Source organism: Nerophis ophidion, linkage group LG03 (genome assembly GCF_033978795.1).
Source record: "Nerophis ophidion isolate RoL-2023_Sa linkage group LG03, RoL_Noph_v1.0, whole genome shotgun sequence".
NCBI classification, from domain to species: domain Eukaryota; kingdom Metazoa; phylum Chordata; class Actinopteri; order Syngnathiformes; family Syngnathidae; genus Nerophis; species Nerophis ophidion.
The window spans coordinates 86,056,122-86,071,925 of record NC_084613.1 but is presented as its reverse complement, the minus strand read 5'-3'; the positions used below and the strand labels follow the sequence as shown (position 1 = coordinate 86,071,925).

Below are 15,804 nucleotides of genomic sequence, written 5' to 3'. Positions count from 1 at the left end.
CAACAAAAACAGTTATTCGGACCGAGAAAACGACAATTTCCCCATTAATTTGAGCGAGGATGAAAGATTTGTGTTTGAGGATATTGATAGCGACGGACTAAAAATAAAAAATAAAAAAAACAAGTTAAAAAAAAAAGATGTTTTTAGACACATTTACTAGGATAATTCTGGGAAATCCCTTATCTTTCTATTGTGTACCTGATAGTCGGAGGGGTGTGTCTCAGGGAAGTCGACGGCAGCTTTATAGGCGGCACAAGCTCAGCTGATCTCCGGTAAGAGGCGACTTTTTACCACAATTTTCTCACCGAAACCTGCTGGTTGACATTCGGTCGGGATCCATGTTCGCTCTGATCCATAGTAAAGTTACACCTTCGTGAATTTTAAACAAGGAATCACCGTGTGTTTGTGTGGCTAAAGGCTAAAAGCTTCCCAACTTCATCTTTCTACTTTGACTTCTCCATTATTAATTGAACAAATTGCAAAGGATTCAGCAACACAGATCTCCAAAATACTGTGTAATTATCCGTTTTTGGAATACTAGTCTCTTGGTTACAAGCAATAATTGGTGTTACGAGCCTCCCCACCACTAGTTGGCGTAGTGAATGTTACAGTAAACCCTGTAAGGTCCGACCAAAACATCCGCTCTTGCTCGCTAGCATTAGCTGAAAGCCAGGGAGGGACATAACTTTGCTTTTCCAAGCATTGGAAGGAAGAAAGCCGGTGTCAGTCCTTTAATGCGCCTTATAAACCGGTGCGCCTTATATATGAAAAAAAGATAGAAAATGGACCATTCATCGGCAGTGCACCTTATAAACCGGTGCGCCTTATATATGAAAAAAATATAGAAAATGGACCATTCATCGGCAGTGCACCTTATAAACCGGTTCGCCTTATATATGAAAAAAAGATCGAAAACGGACCATTCATCGGCAGTGCACCTTATAATCCGGTGCGCCCTATGGTCCGGAAAATACTGTTATAATAAGCCTTATTTTTTATATTTTTATGACTGAGCTCCTCGTGGGTCCCTGGGACCAAAATTGAGGTGCGCCTTATATATGGAAAAAAAAATCGAAAATAGACCATTCATCGGCGGTGGGTCTTATAGTCCGGTGCGCCCTAAAGTCCGGAAAACACGGTAATAATATGCCTTATATTTTATATTTTTACGACTGAGATCCTCGTGGGTCCGTGGTACCAAAATTAAGGGGAGACTTAAAGGTTGAAAAAAAATAAAAATCTATATATCGTACTCCTTACATATGAAAAAAGATTGAAAACAGACCATTCATCGGCATTGCGCCTTATATATGAAAAAAGAACGAAGGTAGACATTTCATCGGCGGTGTGCCTTATAATCCAGTGTGTCCTATGGTCTGGAAAATACGGTAATAATAATATACCTTATTTTTAATAGTTTTATGACTGAGAGCCTCGTGAGTCCCTGGGACCAAAATTGAGGTGCGCCTTATATATGGAAAAAAAATCGAAAATAGACCATTCATCGGCGGTGGGTCTTATAGTCCGGTGCGCCCTAAAGTCCGGAAAATACGGTAATAATAATAAGCCTTATTTTTTATATTTTTATGACTGAGCTCCTCGTGGGTCCCTGGGACCAAAATTGAGGTGCGCCTTATATATGGGAAAAAAATCGAAAATAGACCATTCATCGGCAGTGCACTTTATAATCCGGTATGCCCTATGGTCTGGAAAATACGGTAAAACTAATATGCCTTATTTTTAATATTTCTATGACTGAGAGCCTCGTGGGTCCCTGGGACCAAAATTGAGGTACTCCTTACATATGAAAAAAGATTGAAAATAGACGATTCATTGGCATTGCGCCTTATATATGAAAAAAGATCGAAAATAGACCATTCATCGGCGGTGTGTCCTATGGTCTGGAAAATACGGTAATAATAATATACCTTATTTTTAATATTTTTATGACTGAGAGCCTCGTGAGTCCCTGGGACCAAAATTGAGGTGCGCCTTATATATGAAAAAAAGATCAAAATGGACCATTCATCGGCAGTGCGCCCTATAAACCGGTGCGTCTTATATATGAAAAAAGATCGAAAATGGACCATTCATCGGCAGTGCACCTTATAATCCGGTGCGCCCTATGGTCCGGAAAATACTGTTATAATAATAAGCCTTATTTTTTATATTTTTATGACTGAGCTCCTTGTGGGTCCCTGGGACCAAAATTGAGGTGCGCCTTATATATGGAAAAAAAAATCGAAAATAGACCATTCATCGGCGGTGGGTCTTATAGTCCGGTGCGCCCTAAAGTCCGGAAAACACAGTAATAATATGCCTTATATTTTATACTTTTATGACTGAGATCCTCGTGGGTCCGTGGTACCAAAATTAAGGGGAGACTTAAAGGTTAAAAAAAATAAAAATCTATATATCGTACTCCTTACATATGAAAAAAGATTGAAAACAGACCATTCATCGGCAGTGCGCCTTTTATATGAAAAAAGATTGAAAATAGACCATTCATCGGCGGTGTGTCCTATGGTCTGGAAAATACGGTAGTAATAATATACCTTATTTTTAATAGTTTTATGACTGAGAGCCTCGCGAGTCCCTGGGACCAAAATTGAGGTGCGCCTTATATATGGGAAAAAAATCGAAAATAGACCATTCATCGGCAGTGCACCTTATAATCCGGTGCGCCCTATGGTCCGGAAAATACGGTAATAATAATATGGCTTATTTTTTATATTTTTATGGCTGAGCTCTTCGTGGGTCCCTGGGACCAAAATTGAAGTGCGCCTTATATATGAAAAAAGATTGAAAATAGACCATTCATCGGCAGTGCACCTTATAATCCGGTGCGCCCTATGGTCCGGAAAATACGTTAAAAATAATATGCCGTATTTTTTATATTTTTATGACTGAGCTCCTCGTGGGTCCCTGGGACCAAAATTAAGGTACTCCTTACATATGAAAAAAGATCAAAAATAGACCATTCATCGGCGGTGTGCCTTATAATCCAGTGTGTCCTTTGGTCTGGAAAATACGGTAATAATAATACACCTTATTTTTAATATGTTTATGACTGAGAGCCTCGTGAGTCCCTGGGACCAAAATTGAGGTGCGCCTTATATATGAAAAAAGATTGAAAATAGACCATTCATCGGCAGTGCGCCTTATAAACCGCTGCGCCTTATATATGGGAAAAAAAAGATCGAAAATGGACCATTCATCGGTAGTGCGTCTTATAACCCGGTGCGCCTTATATATGAAAAAAAGATCGAAAGTGGACCATTCATCGGCAGTGCACCCTATAAACCGGTGCGTCTTATATATGGGGAAAAGATCGAAAATGGACCATTCATCGGCAGTGCACCCTATAAACCGGTGCGTCTTATATATGAAATAAGATCGGAAATGGACCATTCATCGGCAGTGCACCTTATAAACCGGTGCGCCTAATATATGGAAAAAAGATCGAAAATGGACCATTCATCGGCAGTGCACCTTATAATCCGGTGCGCCCTATGGTCCGGAAAACACGGTAATAATATGCCTAATTTTTTATATTTTTATGACTGAGCCCCTCGTGGGTCCCTGGGACCAAAATTGAGGTGCGCCTTATATACGGAAAAAAAATCGAAAATAGACCATTCATCGGCGGTGGGTCTTATAGTCCGGTGCGCCCTAAAGTCCGGAAAACACGGTAATAATATGCCTTATATTTTATATTTTTACGACTGAGATCCTCGTGGGTCCGTGGTACCAAAATTAAGGGGAGACTTAAAGGTTGAAAAAAAATAAAAATCTATATATCGTACTCCTTATATATGAAAAAAGATTGAAAACAGACCATTCATCGGCATTGCGCCTTATATATGAAAAAAGATCGAAGGTAGACCATTCATCGGCAGTGTGCCTTATAATCCAGTGTGTCCTATGGTCTGGAAAATACGGTAATAATAATATACCTTATTTTTAATAGTTTTATGACTGAGAGCCTCGTGAGTCCCTGGGATCAAAATTGAGGTGCGCCTTATATATGGAAAAAAAATCGAAAATAGACCATTCATCGGCGGTGGGTCTTATAGTCCGGTGCGCCCTAAAGACCGGAAAATACGGTAATAATAAAAAGCCTTATTTTTTATATTTTTATGACTGAGCTCCTCGTGGGTCCCTGGGAGCAAAATTGAGGTGCGCCTTATATATGGAAAAAAAATCGAAAATAGACCATTCATTGGCAGTGCACTTTATAATCCGGTATGCCCTATGGTCTGGAAAATACGGTAAAACTAATATGCCTTATTTTTAATATTTCTATGACTGAGAGCCTCGTGGGTCCCTGGGACCAAAATTGAGGTACTCCTTACATATGAAAAAAGATTGAAAATAGACCATTCATTGGCATTGCGCCTTATATATGAAAAAAGATCGAAAATAGACCATTCATCGGCGGTGTGTCCTATGGTCTGGAAAATACGGTAATAATAATATACCTTATTTTTAATATTTTTATGACTGAGAGCCTCTTTAGTCCCTGGGACCAAAATTGAGGTATGCCTTATATATGAAAAAAGATTGAAAATGGACCATTCATCGGCAGTGCACCTTATAAACCGGTGCGCCTTATATATGGAAAAAAGATCGAAAATGGACCATTCGTCGGCAGTGCACCTTATAATCCGGTGCGCCCTATGGTCCGGAAAATATGGTAAAAATAATATGCCTTATTTTTTATATTTTTATGACTGAGCTCCTTGTGGGTCCCTGGGACCAAAATTGAGGTACTCCTTACATATGGAAAAAAAAATCGAAAATAGACCATTCATTGGCAGTGCACTTTATAATCCGGTATGCCCTATGGTCTGGAAAATACGGTAAAACTGATATGCCTTATTTTTAATATTTCTATGACTGAGAGCCTCGTGGGTCCCTGGGACCAAAATTGAGGTACTCCTTACATATGAAAAAAGATTGAAAATAGACCATTCATTGGCATTGCGCCTTATATATGAAAAAACATGGAAAATAGACCATTCATCGGAAGTGCGCCTTATATATGAAAAAAGATCGAAAATAGACCATTCGGCGGTGTGCCTTATAATCCGGTGCGTCCTATGGTCTGGAAAATACGGTAATAATAATATACATTATTTTTAATATTGTTATGACTGAGAGCCTCGTGAGTCCCTGGGACCAAAATTGAGGTATGCCTTATATATGAAAAAAGATTTAAAATAGACCATTCATCGGCAGTGCGCCTTATAAACCGCTGCGCCTTATATATGAAAAAAGATCGGAAATGGACCATTCATCGGCAGTGCGCCTTATAAACCGCTGCGCCTTATATATGGAAAAAAGATCGAAAATGGACCATTCGTCGGCAGTGCACTTTATAATCCGGTGCGCCCTATGGTCCGGAAAATATGGTAAAAATAATATGCCTTATTTTTTATATTTTTATGACTGAGCTCCTCGTGGGTCCCTGGGACCAAAATTGAGGTGCGCCTTACATATGGAAAATAAAATCGAAAATAGACCATTCATTGGCAGTGCACTTTATAATCCGGTATGCCCTATGGTCTGGAAAATACGGTAAAACTGATATGCCTTATTTTTAATATTTCTATGACTGAGAGCCTCGTGAGTCCCTGGGACCAAAATTGAGGTATGCCTTATATATGAAAAAAGATTTAAAATAGACCATTCATCGGCAGTGTGCCTTATAAACCGCTGCGCCTTATATATGAAAAAAGATCGGAAATGGACCATTCATCGGCAGTGCGCCTTATAAACCGGTGCGCCTTATATATGAAAAAAAAGATCGAAAATGGACCATTCGTCGGCGGTGCGCCTTATAAACCGGTGCACCCTATATATGGAAAAAAGATCGAAAATGGACCATTCATCGGCAGTGCACCTTATAATCCGGTGCGCCCTATGGTCCGGAAAATACGGTAAAAATAATATGCCGTATTTTTTATATTTTTATGACTGAGCTCCTTGTGGGTCCCTGGGACCAAAATTGAGGTACTCCTTACATATGAAAAAAGATTGAAAATAGACCATTCATTGGCATTGCGCCTTATATATGAAAAAAGATCGAAAATAGACCATTCATCTGCGGTGTGTCCTATGGTCTGGAAAATACGGTAATAATAATATACCTTATTTTTAATATTGTTATGACTGAGAGCCTCGTGAGTCCCTGGGACCAAAATTGAGGTATGCCTTATATATGAAAAAAGATTTAAAATAGGCCATTCATCGGCGGTGCGCCTTATAAACCGGTGCGCCTTATATATGAAAAAAGATCGGAAATGGACCATTCATCGGCAGTGCGCCTTATAAACCGGTGCGCCTTATATATGAAAAAAAAGATCGAAAATAGACCATTCATCGGCGGTGCGCCTTATAAACCGGTGCGCCTTATATATGAAAAAAAGATCGCAAATGGACCATTCATCGGCAGTGCACCTTATAATCCGGTGCGCCCTATGGTCCGGAAAATACGGTAAAAATAATATGCCGTATTTTTTATATTTTTATGACTGAGCTCCTCGTGGGTCCCTGGGACCAAAATTGAGGTACTCCTTACATATGAAAAAAGATCGAAAATAGACCATTCATCGGCGGTGTGTCCTATGGTCTGGAAAATACGGTAATAATAATATACCTTATTTTTAATATTGTTATGACTGAGAGCCTCGTGAGTCCCTGAGACCAAAATTGAGGTATGCCTTATATATGAAAAAAGATTTAAAATAGACCATTCATCGGCAGTGCGCCTTATAAACCGCTGCGCCTTATATATGAAAAAAGATCGGAAATGGACCATTCATCGGCAGTGCGCCTTATAAACCGGTGCGCCTTATATATGAAAAAAAGATCGAAAATGGACCATTCGTCGGCAGTGCACCTTATAAACCGGTGCGCCTTATATATGAAAAAAGGATCGAAAATGGACCATTCATCGGCAGTGCACCTTATAATCCGGTGCGCCCTATGGTCCGGAAAATACTGTAATAATAATAAGCCTTATTTTTTATATTTTTATGACTGAGCTCCTCGTGGGTCCCTGGGACCAAAATTGAGGTGCGCCTTTTATATGGAAAAAAAAAAATCGAAAATAGACCATTCATCGGCAGTGCACTTTATAATCCGGTATGCCCTATGGTCTGGAAAATACGGTAAAACTAATATGCCTTATTTTTAATATTTCTATGACTGAGAGCCTCGTGGGTCCCTGGGACCAAAATTTAGGTACTCCTTACATATGAAAAAAGATTGAAAATAGACCATTCATTGGCATTGCGCCTTATATATGAAAAAAGATCGAAAATAGACCATTTATCGGCGGTGTGACTTATAATCCGGTGCGTCCTATAGTCTGGAAAATACGGTAATAATAATATACCTTATTTTTAATATTTTTATGACTGAGAGCCTCGTGAGTCCCTGGGCCCAAAATTGAGGTATGCCTTATATATGAAAAAAGATCGGAAATGGACCATTCATCGGCAGTGCGCCTTATAAACCGGTGCACCTTATATATGAAAAAAAGATCGAAAATGGATCATTCATTGGCAGTGCGCCTTATAATCCGGTGCGCCCTATGGTCCGGAAAATACTGTTATAATAATATACCTTATTTTTTATATTTTTATGACTGAGCCCCTCGTGGGTCCCTGGGACCAAAATTGAGGTGCGCCTTATATATGGAAAAAAAATCGAAAATAGACCATTCAGTGGCAGTGCACTTTATAATCCGGTATGCCCTATGGTCTGGAAAATACGGTAAAACTAATATGCCTTATTTTTAATATTTCTATGATTGAGAGCCTCGTGGGTCCCTGGGACCAAAATTTAGGTACTCCTTACATATGAAAAAAGATCAAAAATAGACCATTCATCGGCGGTGTGCCTTATAATCCAGTGTGTCCTTTGGTCTGGAAAATACGGTAATAATAATATACCTTATTTTTTTATATTTTTATGACTGAGAGCCTCGTGAGTCCCTGGGACCAAAATTGAGGTGCGCCTTATATATGAAAAAAGATTGAAAATAGACCATTCATCGGCAGTGCGCCTTATATATGAAAAAAAAGATCGAAAATGGACCATTCATCGGCAGTGCGTCTTATAAACCGGTGCGCCTTATATATGAAAAAAAGATCGAAAATGGACCATTCATCGGCAGTGCACCCTATAAACCGGTGCGTCTTATATATGAAATAGGATCGAAAATGGACCATTCATCGGCGGTGCGCCTTATAAACCGGTGCGCCTTATATATGGAGAAAAGATCGAAAATGGACCATTCATCGGCAGTGCACCTTATAGACCGGTGCGCCTTATATATGGAAAAAAGATCGAAAATGGACCATTCATCGGCAGTGCACCTTATAATCCGGTGCGCCCTATGGTCCGGAAAACACGGTAATAATATGCCTAATTTTTTATATTTTTATGTTGCCCCTCGTGGGTCCCTGGGACCAAAATTGAGGTGCGCCTTATATATGGAAAAAAAATCGAAAATAGACCATTCATCGGCAGTGGATCTTATAGTCCGGTGCGCCCTAAAGTCCGGAAAACACGGTAATAATATGCCTTACATTTTATATTTTTATGACTGAGATCCTTGTGGGTCCCTGGGACCAAAATTAAGGGGAGACTTAAAGGTTAAATAAAATTAAAAATCTATATATCGTATTTGTTTTGAAAAATAAATTAATCAAAATTGCCCCAGCATTTTTTTATTTTTCAGGCACTGGCCCTCAGTGAAAAACCTTTGTGGACACCCCTGGTCTACATGGTTAATTGTGATCCTTACAGTCTGTGCTTCACCTCATTTGCACTTTTATTTAAAATAAATATAAAAACTAAATACATTTAGGCACAAGTAAGGTTTTTATTTCCCCTTTTAAAACGCTGCGCGCCCTTCACCGTCCTCCATGCACAGATTTGTGTGCTGCGGGATTAACTGCGGCGTTCTTACGTAACTGGCGCTGCCTCCTTGGAGGCCAGGAAACCAGCGATCGAGGAGCCAACATGGCACTGAAGGATTTGGTCTCTCTCTCTCTCTGTGGGAACAATGCCTCTGCACTCTCGCCTTCAGCTCCAGCGATGCCAGGAATAGCAACGGCGGGCTATCTTTAGACCTCACGCTGCCGCAGTGCTGCTTGGACGGAGGGATGTGACCCGCAAATGTGCGACGCACCATTTCATTTTACACACCGGACAAACCTCAGAAGACTTCATTCATATGAATCCCTCTTAAAAGGGAACAAGACTTTTGGGGGATTTTTTCCTCTCCTTCACAATGATTATGGAAGACCAGAACAGCTCCAGTACCACACCTTCTCCTCATTCAATGCCTTTTCTGTGATTCCCTGTTCTTCCCCTCTGGTTCCCTGGCTGCCAATTTTGGATTCTCGACCTCCCGCTTGGACACGGACCTTCTACGCCCGCTTAACCCGTGACTTCCTACTTACCACCCAGCCCTAAGACAAAATAAACCTTTTTGAGCCTTCAATCAATCAATCAATCAATATTTACTTATATAGCCCTAAATCACTAGTGTCTCAAAGGGCTGCACAAACCACAACACAAACCACTACGACATCCCCGGTAGGCCCACATAAGGGCAAGAAAAACTCACACCCAGTGGGACGTCGGTGACAATGATGACTATGAGAACCTTGGAGAGGAGGAAAGCAATGGATGTTGAGCGGGTCTAACATGATACTGTGAAAGTTCAATCCATAATGGATCCAACACAGTCGCAAGAGTCCAGTCCAAAGCGGATCCAACACAGCAGCGAGAGTCCCGTTCACAGCGGAGCCAGCAGGAAACCATCCCAAGCGGAGGCGGATCAGCAGCGCAGAGATGTCCCCAGCCGATACACAGGCAAGCAGTACATGGCCACCGGATCGGACCGGACCCCCTCCACAAGGGAGAGTGGGACATAGGAGAAAAAGAAAAGAAATGGCAGATCAACTGGTCTAAAAAGGGAGTCTATTTAAAGGCTAGAGTATACAGATGAGTTTTAAGGTGAGACTTAAATGCTTCTACTGAGGTGGCATCTCGAACTGTTACCGGGAGGGCATTCCAGAGTACTGGAGCCCGAAATAAAAACACTCTATAGCCCGCAGACTTTTTTTGGGCTTTGGGAATCACTAATAAGCCGGAGTCCTTTGAACGCAGATTTCTTGCCGGGACATATGGTACAATACAATCGGCAAGATAGGATGGAGCTAGACCGTGTAGTATTTTATACGTAAGTAGTAAAACCTTAAAGTCACATCTTAAGTGCACAGGAAGCCAGTGCAGGTGAGCCAGTATAGGTATATATGTATGTATATATGTATATAAAGGTATATACAGTATAGGTATATATGTATGTATATATGTATATAAAGGTATATACAGTATAGGTATATATGTATGTATATATGTATATAAAGGTATATACAGTACAGGTATATATGTATGTATATATGTATATAAAGGTATATACAGTATAGGTATATATGTATGTACATATGTATATAAAGGTATATACAGTATAGGTATATATGTATGTATATATGTATATAAAGGTATATACAGTATAGGTATATATGTATGTATATATGTATATAAAGGTATATACAGTATAGGTATATATGTATGTATATATGTATATAAAGGTATATACAGTACAGGTATATATGTATGTATATATGTATATAAAGGTATATACAGTATAGGTATATATGTATGTATATATGTATATAAAGGTATATACAGTATAGGTATATACAGTACAGGTATATATGTATATAAAGGTATATACAGTATAGGTATATATGTATGTATATATGTATATAAAGGTATATACAGTACAGGCGTAATGTGATCAAACTTTCTTGTTCTTGTCAAAAGTCTAGCAGCCGCATTTTGTACCAACTGTAATCTTTTAATGCTAGACATGGGGAGACCCGAAAATAATACGTTACAGTAGTCGAGGCGAGACATAACAAACGCATGGATAATGATCTCAGCGTCTTTAGTGGACAGAAAGGAGCAAATTTTAGCGATATTACGGAGATGAAAGAAGGCCGTTTTAGTAACGCTTTTAATGTGTGCCTCAAAGGAGAGAGTTGGGTGGAAGATAATACCCAGATTCTTTACCGAGTCGCCTTGTTTAATTGTTTGGTCGTCAAATGTTAGAGTTGTATTATTAAATAGAGGTCGGTGTCTAGCAGGACCGATAATCAGCATTTCCGTTTTTTTGGCGTTGAGTTGCAAAAAGTTAGCGGACATCCGTTGTTTAATTTCATTAAGACACGCCTCCAGCTGACTACAATCCGGCGTGTTGGTCAGCTTTAGGGGCAAGTAGAGTTGGGTGTCATCAGCATAACAGTGAAAGCTAACACCGTATTTGCGTATGATGTCACCTAGCGGCAGCATGTAGATGCTGAAGAGTGCAGGGCCAAGGACCGAACCCTGGGGAACTCCACACGTTACCTTAACGTAGTCCGAGGTCACATTGTTATGGGAGACACACTGCATCCTATCAGTAAGATAAGAGTTAAACCAAGACAGGGCTAAGTCTGACATACCAATTCGTGTTTTGATACGTTCTAATAAAATATTGACATGATTACTGTGGGTTACAGTTTTAATATGCATAGGACCAGTCAGTGTTCATTCTCGTTAAACTAGTGAGGTCGAGTGGGTGAGAAAAAAGTGCGGAAGCTGCACACATCGTTGTTGTGTTGCTAAAAATAAACAGCGTTTCACATCATTATTACTTATTACGTGTTGAGAGTTTATTGCCTTCTTTTGCTTTCACAAATGTATCAAACGTTAGCCAGAGTGAGACTTTTGTGGCATGATGCTTTCAAAAAAATGTTGGCCTCTTTTAACGTGGATTTTATATTTAAAGGGGAACATTATCAGCAGACCTATGTAAGCGTCAATATATACCTTGATGGTGCAGAAAAAAGACCATCTATTTTTTTAACCGATTTCCGAACTCTAAATGGGTGAATTTTGGCGAATTAAACGCCTTTCTGTTTATCGCTCATGTGGTGATGACGTCAGTACGTGACGTCTCCGAGGTAATACAGCCGTCATTTTCAACACATTACAAACACCGGGTCTACGCTCTGTTATTTTCCGTTTTTTCGTGTAAAACATCCTCTATGCAACATTTTGACCAAAGAACCACCATTACATGTTTTTTTAATTTAGAAAAAAAAAAAAAATATATATATATGAGCCTTTTAATGCGCCTTATAATCCGGTGCGCCCTAAAATATGGCATTTTGTGAGAATAATTATGTATATATTATCATCATAACTTTATGCTTAAGGGCCATTGATATAAATTATTGTCAATTGTGCTTAAGTGGTATTTTTGTATCTATGCAAGCTGGCAATCCAAAAGATTGCCAGATGTTTTTATCAGTGTTGTGTCGGGACTCGGCCTGGTGATGGCCAAGGCCGAACACCGCCGTGACGCAGACAGAGCAGAGACAAGGCCAAACACCACCATCAGGCAGACAGAGCAGAGACAAGGCCGAACACCGCCGTGACGCAGACAGAGTAGAGACAAGGCCAAACACCACTGTCAGGCAGACAGAGCAGAGACAAGGCCGAACACCGCCGTGACGCAGACAGAGCAGAGACAAGGCCTAACGCTGTGACGCAGACAGAGTAGAGACAAGGCCAAACACCACCGTGAGCCAGACAGAGTAGAGACAAGGCCAAACACCACCGTGACGCGGACAGAGTAGAGACAAGGCCGAACACCGCCGTGACGCAGACAGAGTAGAGACAAGACCAAACACCACCGTGAGGCAGACAGAGCAGCGACAAGGCCTAACGCTGTGACGCAGACAGAGTAGAGACAAGACCAAACACCACCGTGAGGCAGATAGAGTAGAGACAAGGCCGAACACTGCCGTGACGCAGACAGAGCAGAGATAAGGCCTAAGGCTGTGACGCAGACAGAGTAGAGACAAGACCAAACACCACCGTGACGCAGACAGAGCAGAGACAAGACCAAACACCACCGTGAGGCAGACAGAGCAGAGACAAGGCCGAACACCGCCGTGACGCAGACAGAGCAGAGACAAGGCCTAAGGCTGTGACGCAGACAGAGTAGAGACAAGACCAAACACCACCGTGACGCAGACAGAGCAGAGACAAGACCAAACACCACCGTGAGGCAGACAGAGTAGAGGCAAGGCCGAACACCGCCGTGACGCAGACAGAGCAGAGACAAGACCAAACACCACCGTGACGCAGACAGAGCAGAGACAAGGCTGAACACCGCCGTGATGCAAACAGAGCAGAGACAAGACGATATGACCTGCGTCAACTAATTTTAATTTATTCTATAATTATATATTGTGTCGAACTGGAGTTGTCGAGATTACCCCCTTCCGACAGCGACAGTGATGTAATAGGAACATTCCTAATAAATAGAGGAGGCGCGCGGGCTTGACTTTTAGAACGTAGTTTGGATCTCCAACTAGAATACAGCCCAAAACACGTGTCTCCTCATGAGCTTAAATTGAAATCTGTCTCCGCATGATTCCTTGCTTCTTGTCTGATTTATTAGATGCCATCAGTGTTTGAACCTGACATACCGGTATTTGTATTACTATCCAAAATGTATTTCTTAAGTACAATACACATTGAATAAGCAATTCGGAAAGCTTGTCTAAAGACTGATCACGAAGCAGGAGAAACAATTGTCACAGAGCTAAGGCGTCACTTACCACTTTCCATCGTTCCTTCACCAAGGAGAGCACGCTTAGAATGTCGGCTTGCTCCGTTCCCCCGCTCATACCGACTGAAGACCTGGACCGTCCTTGCTGCTTCCCTCCACCCTCGAGCAACACCTTCAGATTGGGCCGAGCATCAGGAACCTGGTGGAAGAACCCTGTGGAAGGAGCAGAGAGCAGAGCATGAATCATGACGGACGACAGTTGTACAATTATTTATTTTGGCCTTCAAAGGCGGCATCTTGTCCGTGAGGGACAAAGTTAACCCCGGCTGGACCGCTCATGCTTCTCTGCAGCTGCTGTTTCTGCAGACTAGCATGGGGACAAAAAGTCAACATGTGGTGGTTTTCTATTACCAAAACTACAAACCCCGTTTCCATATGAGTTGGGAGATTGTGTTAGATGTAAATATAAACAGAATACAATGATTTGCAAATCCTTTTCAAGCCATATTCAGTTGAATATGCTACAAAGACAACATATTTGATGTTCAAACTCATAAACTTAATTTTTTCATACAAATAATAATTAACTTAGAATTTCATGGCTGCAACACGTGCCAAAGTAGTTGGGAAAGGGCATGTTCACCACTGTGTTACATCACCTTTTCTTTTAACAACACTTAATGAACGTTTGGGAACTTATGTACCTTTCAGCATTAATGATGCCTTCACAGATGTGTAAGTTACCCATGCCTTGGGCACTAATGCACCCCCATACCATCACACATGCTGGCTTTTACACTTTGCGTCGATAACAATCTGGATGGTTCGCTTCCCCTTTAGTCTGGATGACACAATGGCGAATATTTCCAAAAACAATTTGAAATGTGGACTCGTCAGACCATAGAACACTTTTCCACTTTGCATCAGTCCATCTTAGATGATCTGGGACCCAGAGAAGCCGGCGACATTTCTGGATGTTGTTGATAAATGGCTTTCGCTTTCCATAGTAGAGCTTTAACTTGAACTCATAGATCAGGGGTGCCCATTACGTCGATCGCGATCGACTGGTCGATCTCGGAGGGTGTGTCAGTCGATCTCAAGCCAGGCATTAAAAAATAGACATAAAATGAGCAATCATCAATCATACCAAGACTTCACTTTCGTCAGTTGTTTGACATTCTCGGCACCCGAGGATCTTGTGAGATGACGCTGGCTGCTGCGAGCTCATATTTAAGAAAAAAATTACTAACAGGGCGGACGCAGAGAAACACATTTTATTTCTAGAGACTCCGTACCTACTGTCAAAACTCTAAAGACCGACTGCACAGTTCCTGTCTTCACCATAAAAGACCTGTTTCATCCTGCCTGTGCTAACAAAATAAGAGTCTCAGAAAGCTAGCAAGCTACGGAGTTTGATGCCAATGTATTTCTCCCCCGCCCTCAGCGACCGCTTTCTCACTTGCTTGCCCACCCGCACACTCACTGACGTCACTCACCTGCTGCCAGACATTAAAGGGCCACACACATATGCTACTCTCATAACAAAGTGTTTAAAAACCAGTATGCAAGTTGGACAAATGAGATGCCAAATCCAACCACTTTCATGTGGTATTGGACAGAAAGGAGGACTTTTTTTTTCCTCCATTTGAAAATGCGGACGTTATCAGCACCACTGTCTAATTCCAATCCATGCAAGTCATCAGAATCAGGTAATACACCAACTTATATTCTTGTCTTCATGAAAGAAAGGAATCTATGTGTGTTAAACATGCTTGTATTATCATTAAACACCATTAACTTGTTAACAAAAATGTCTCTTTCATAAATAAATAAATATAAATTATAAATAGGAATGAGGTAGATCTCCTCGACTTGGTCAATTGAAAAGTAGCTCGCCTGCAGAAAAAGTGTGAGCGCCCCTGTTACAGATGTAGCGACAAACTGTATTTAGTGACAGTGGTTTTCTGAAGTGTTCCTGAGCCCATGTGGTGATATCCTTTAGAGATTGATGTCGGTTTTTGATACAGTGCCGTCTGAGGGACGGAAGATCACGGTCATTCAATGTTGGTTTCCGGCCATGCCGCTTACGTGGA

At 41.0% G+C, this 15,804-nt stretch overlaps 1 protein-coding gene across 3 annotated transcripts in view; it reads right to left on the bottom strand.

The window, feature by feature from the left end:
* The window catches only part of ttbk2a (tau tubulin kinase 2a), a 110,010-nt gene that overhangs the window by 74,684 nt on the left and 19,522 nt on the right, over positions 1 to 15,804 (bottom strand). For 2 of the 3 annotated variants that reach the window (XM_061896270.1, XM_061896272.1), the window contains exon 2: positions 13,761 to 13,924. In XM_061896270.1, coding sequence (XP_061752254.1) covers positions 13,761 to 13,829 — 69 coding nt within the window. In that variant the 5' untranslated portion in view covers positions 13,830 to 13,924. The remainder of the gene's footprint in view (positions 1 to 13,760; positions 13,925 to 15,804) is intronic. The other variant, XM_061896271.1, reaches the window with a different exon arrangement.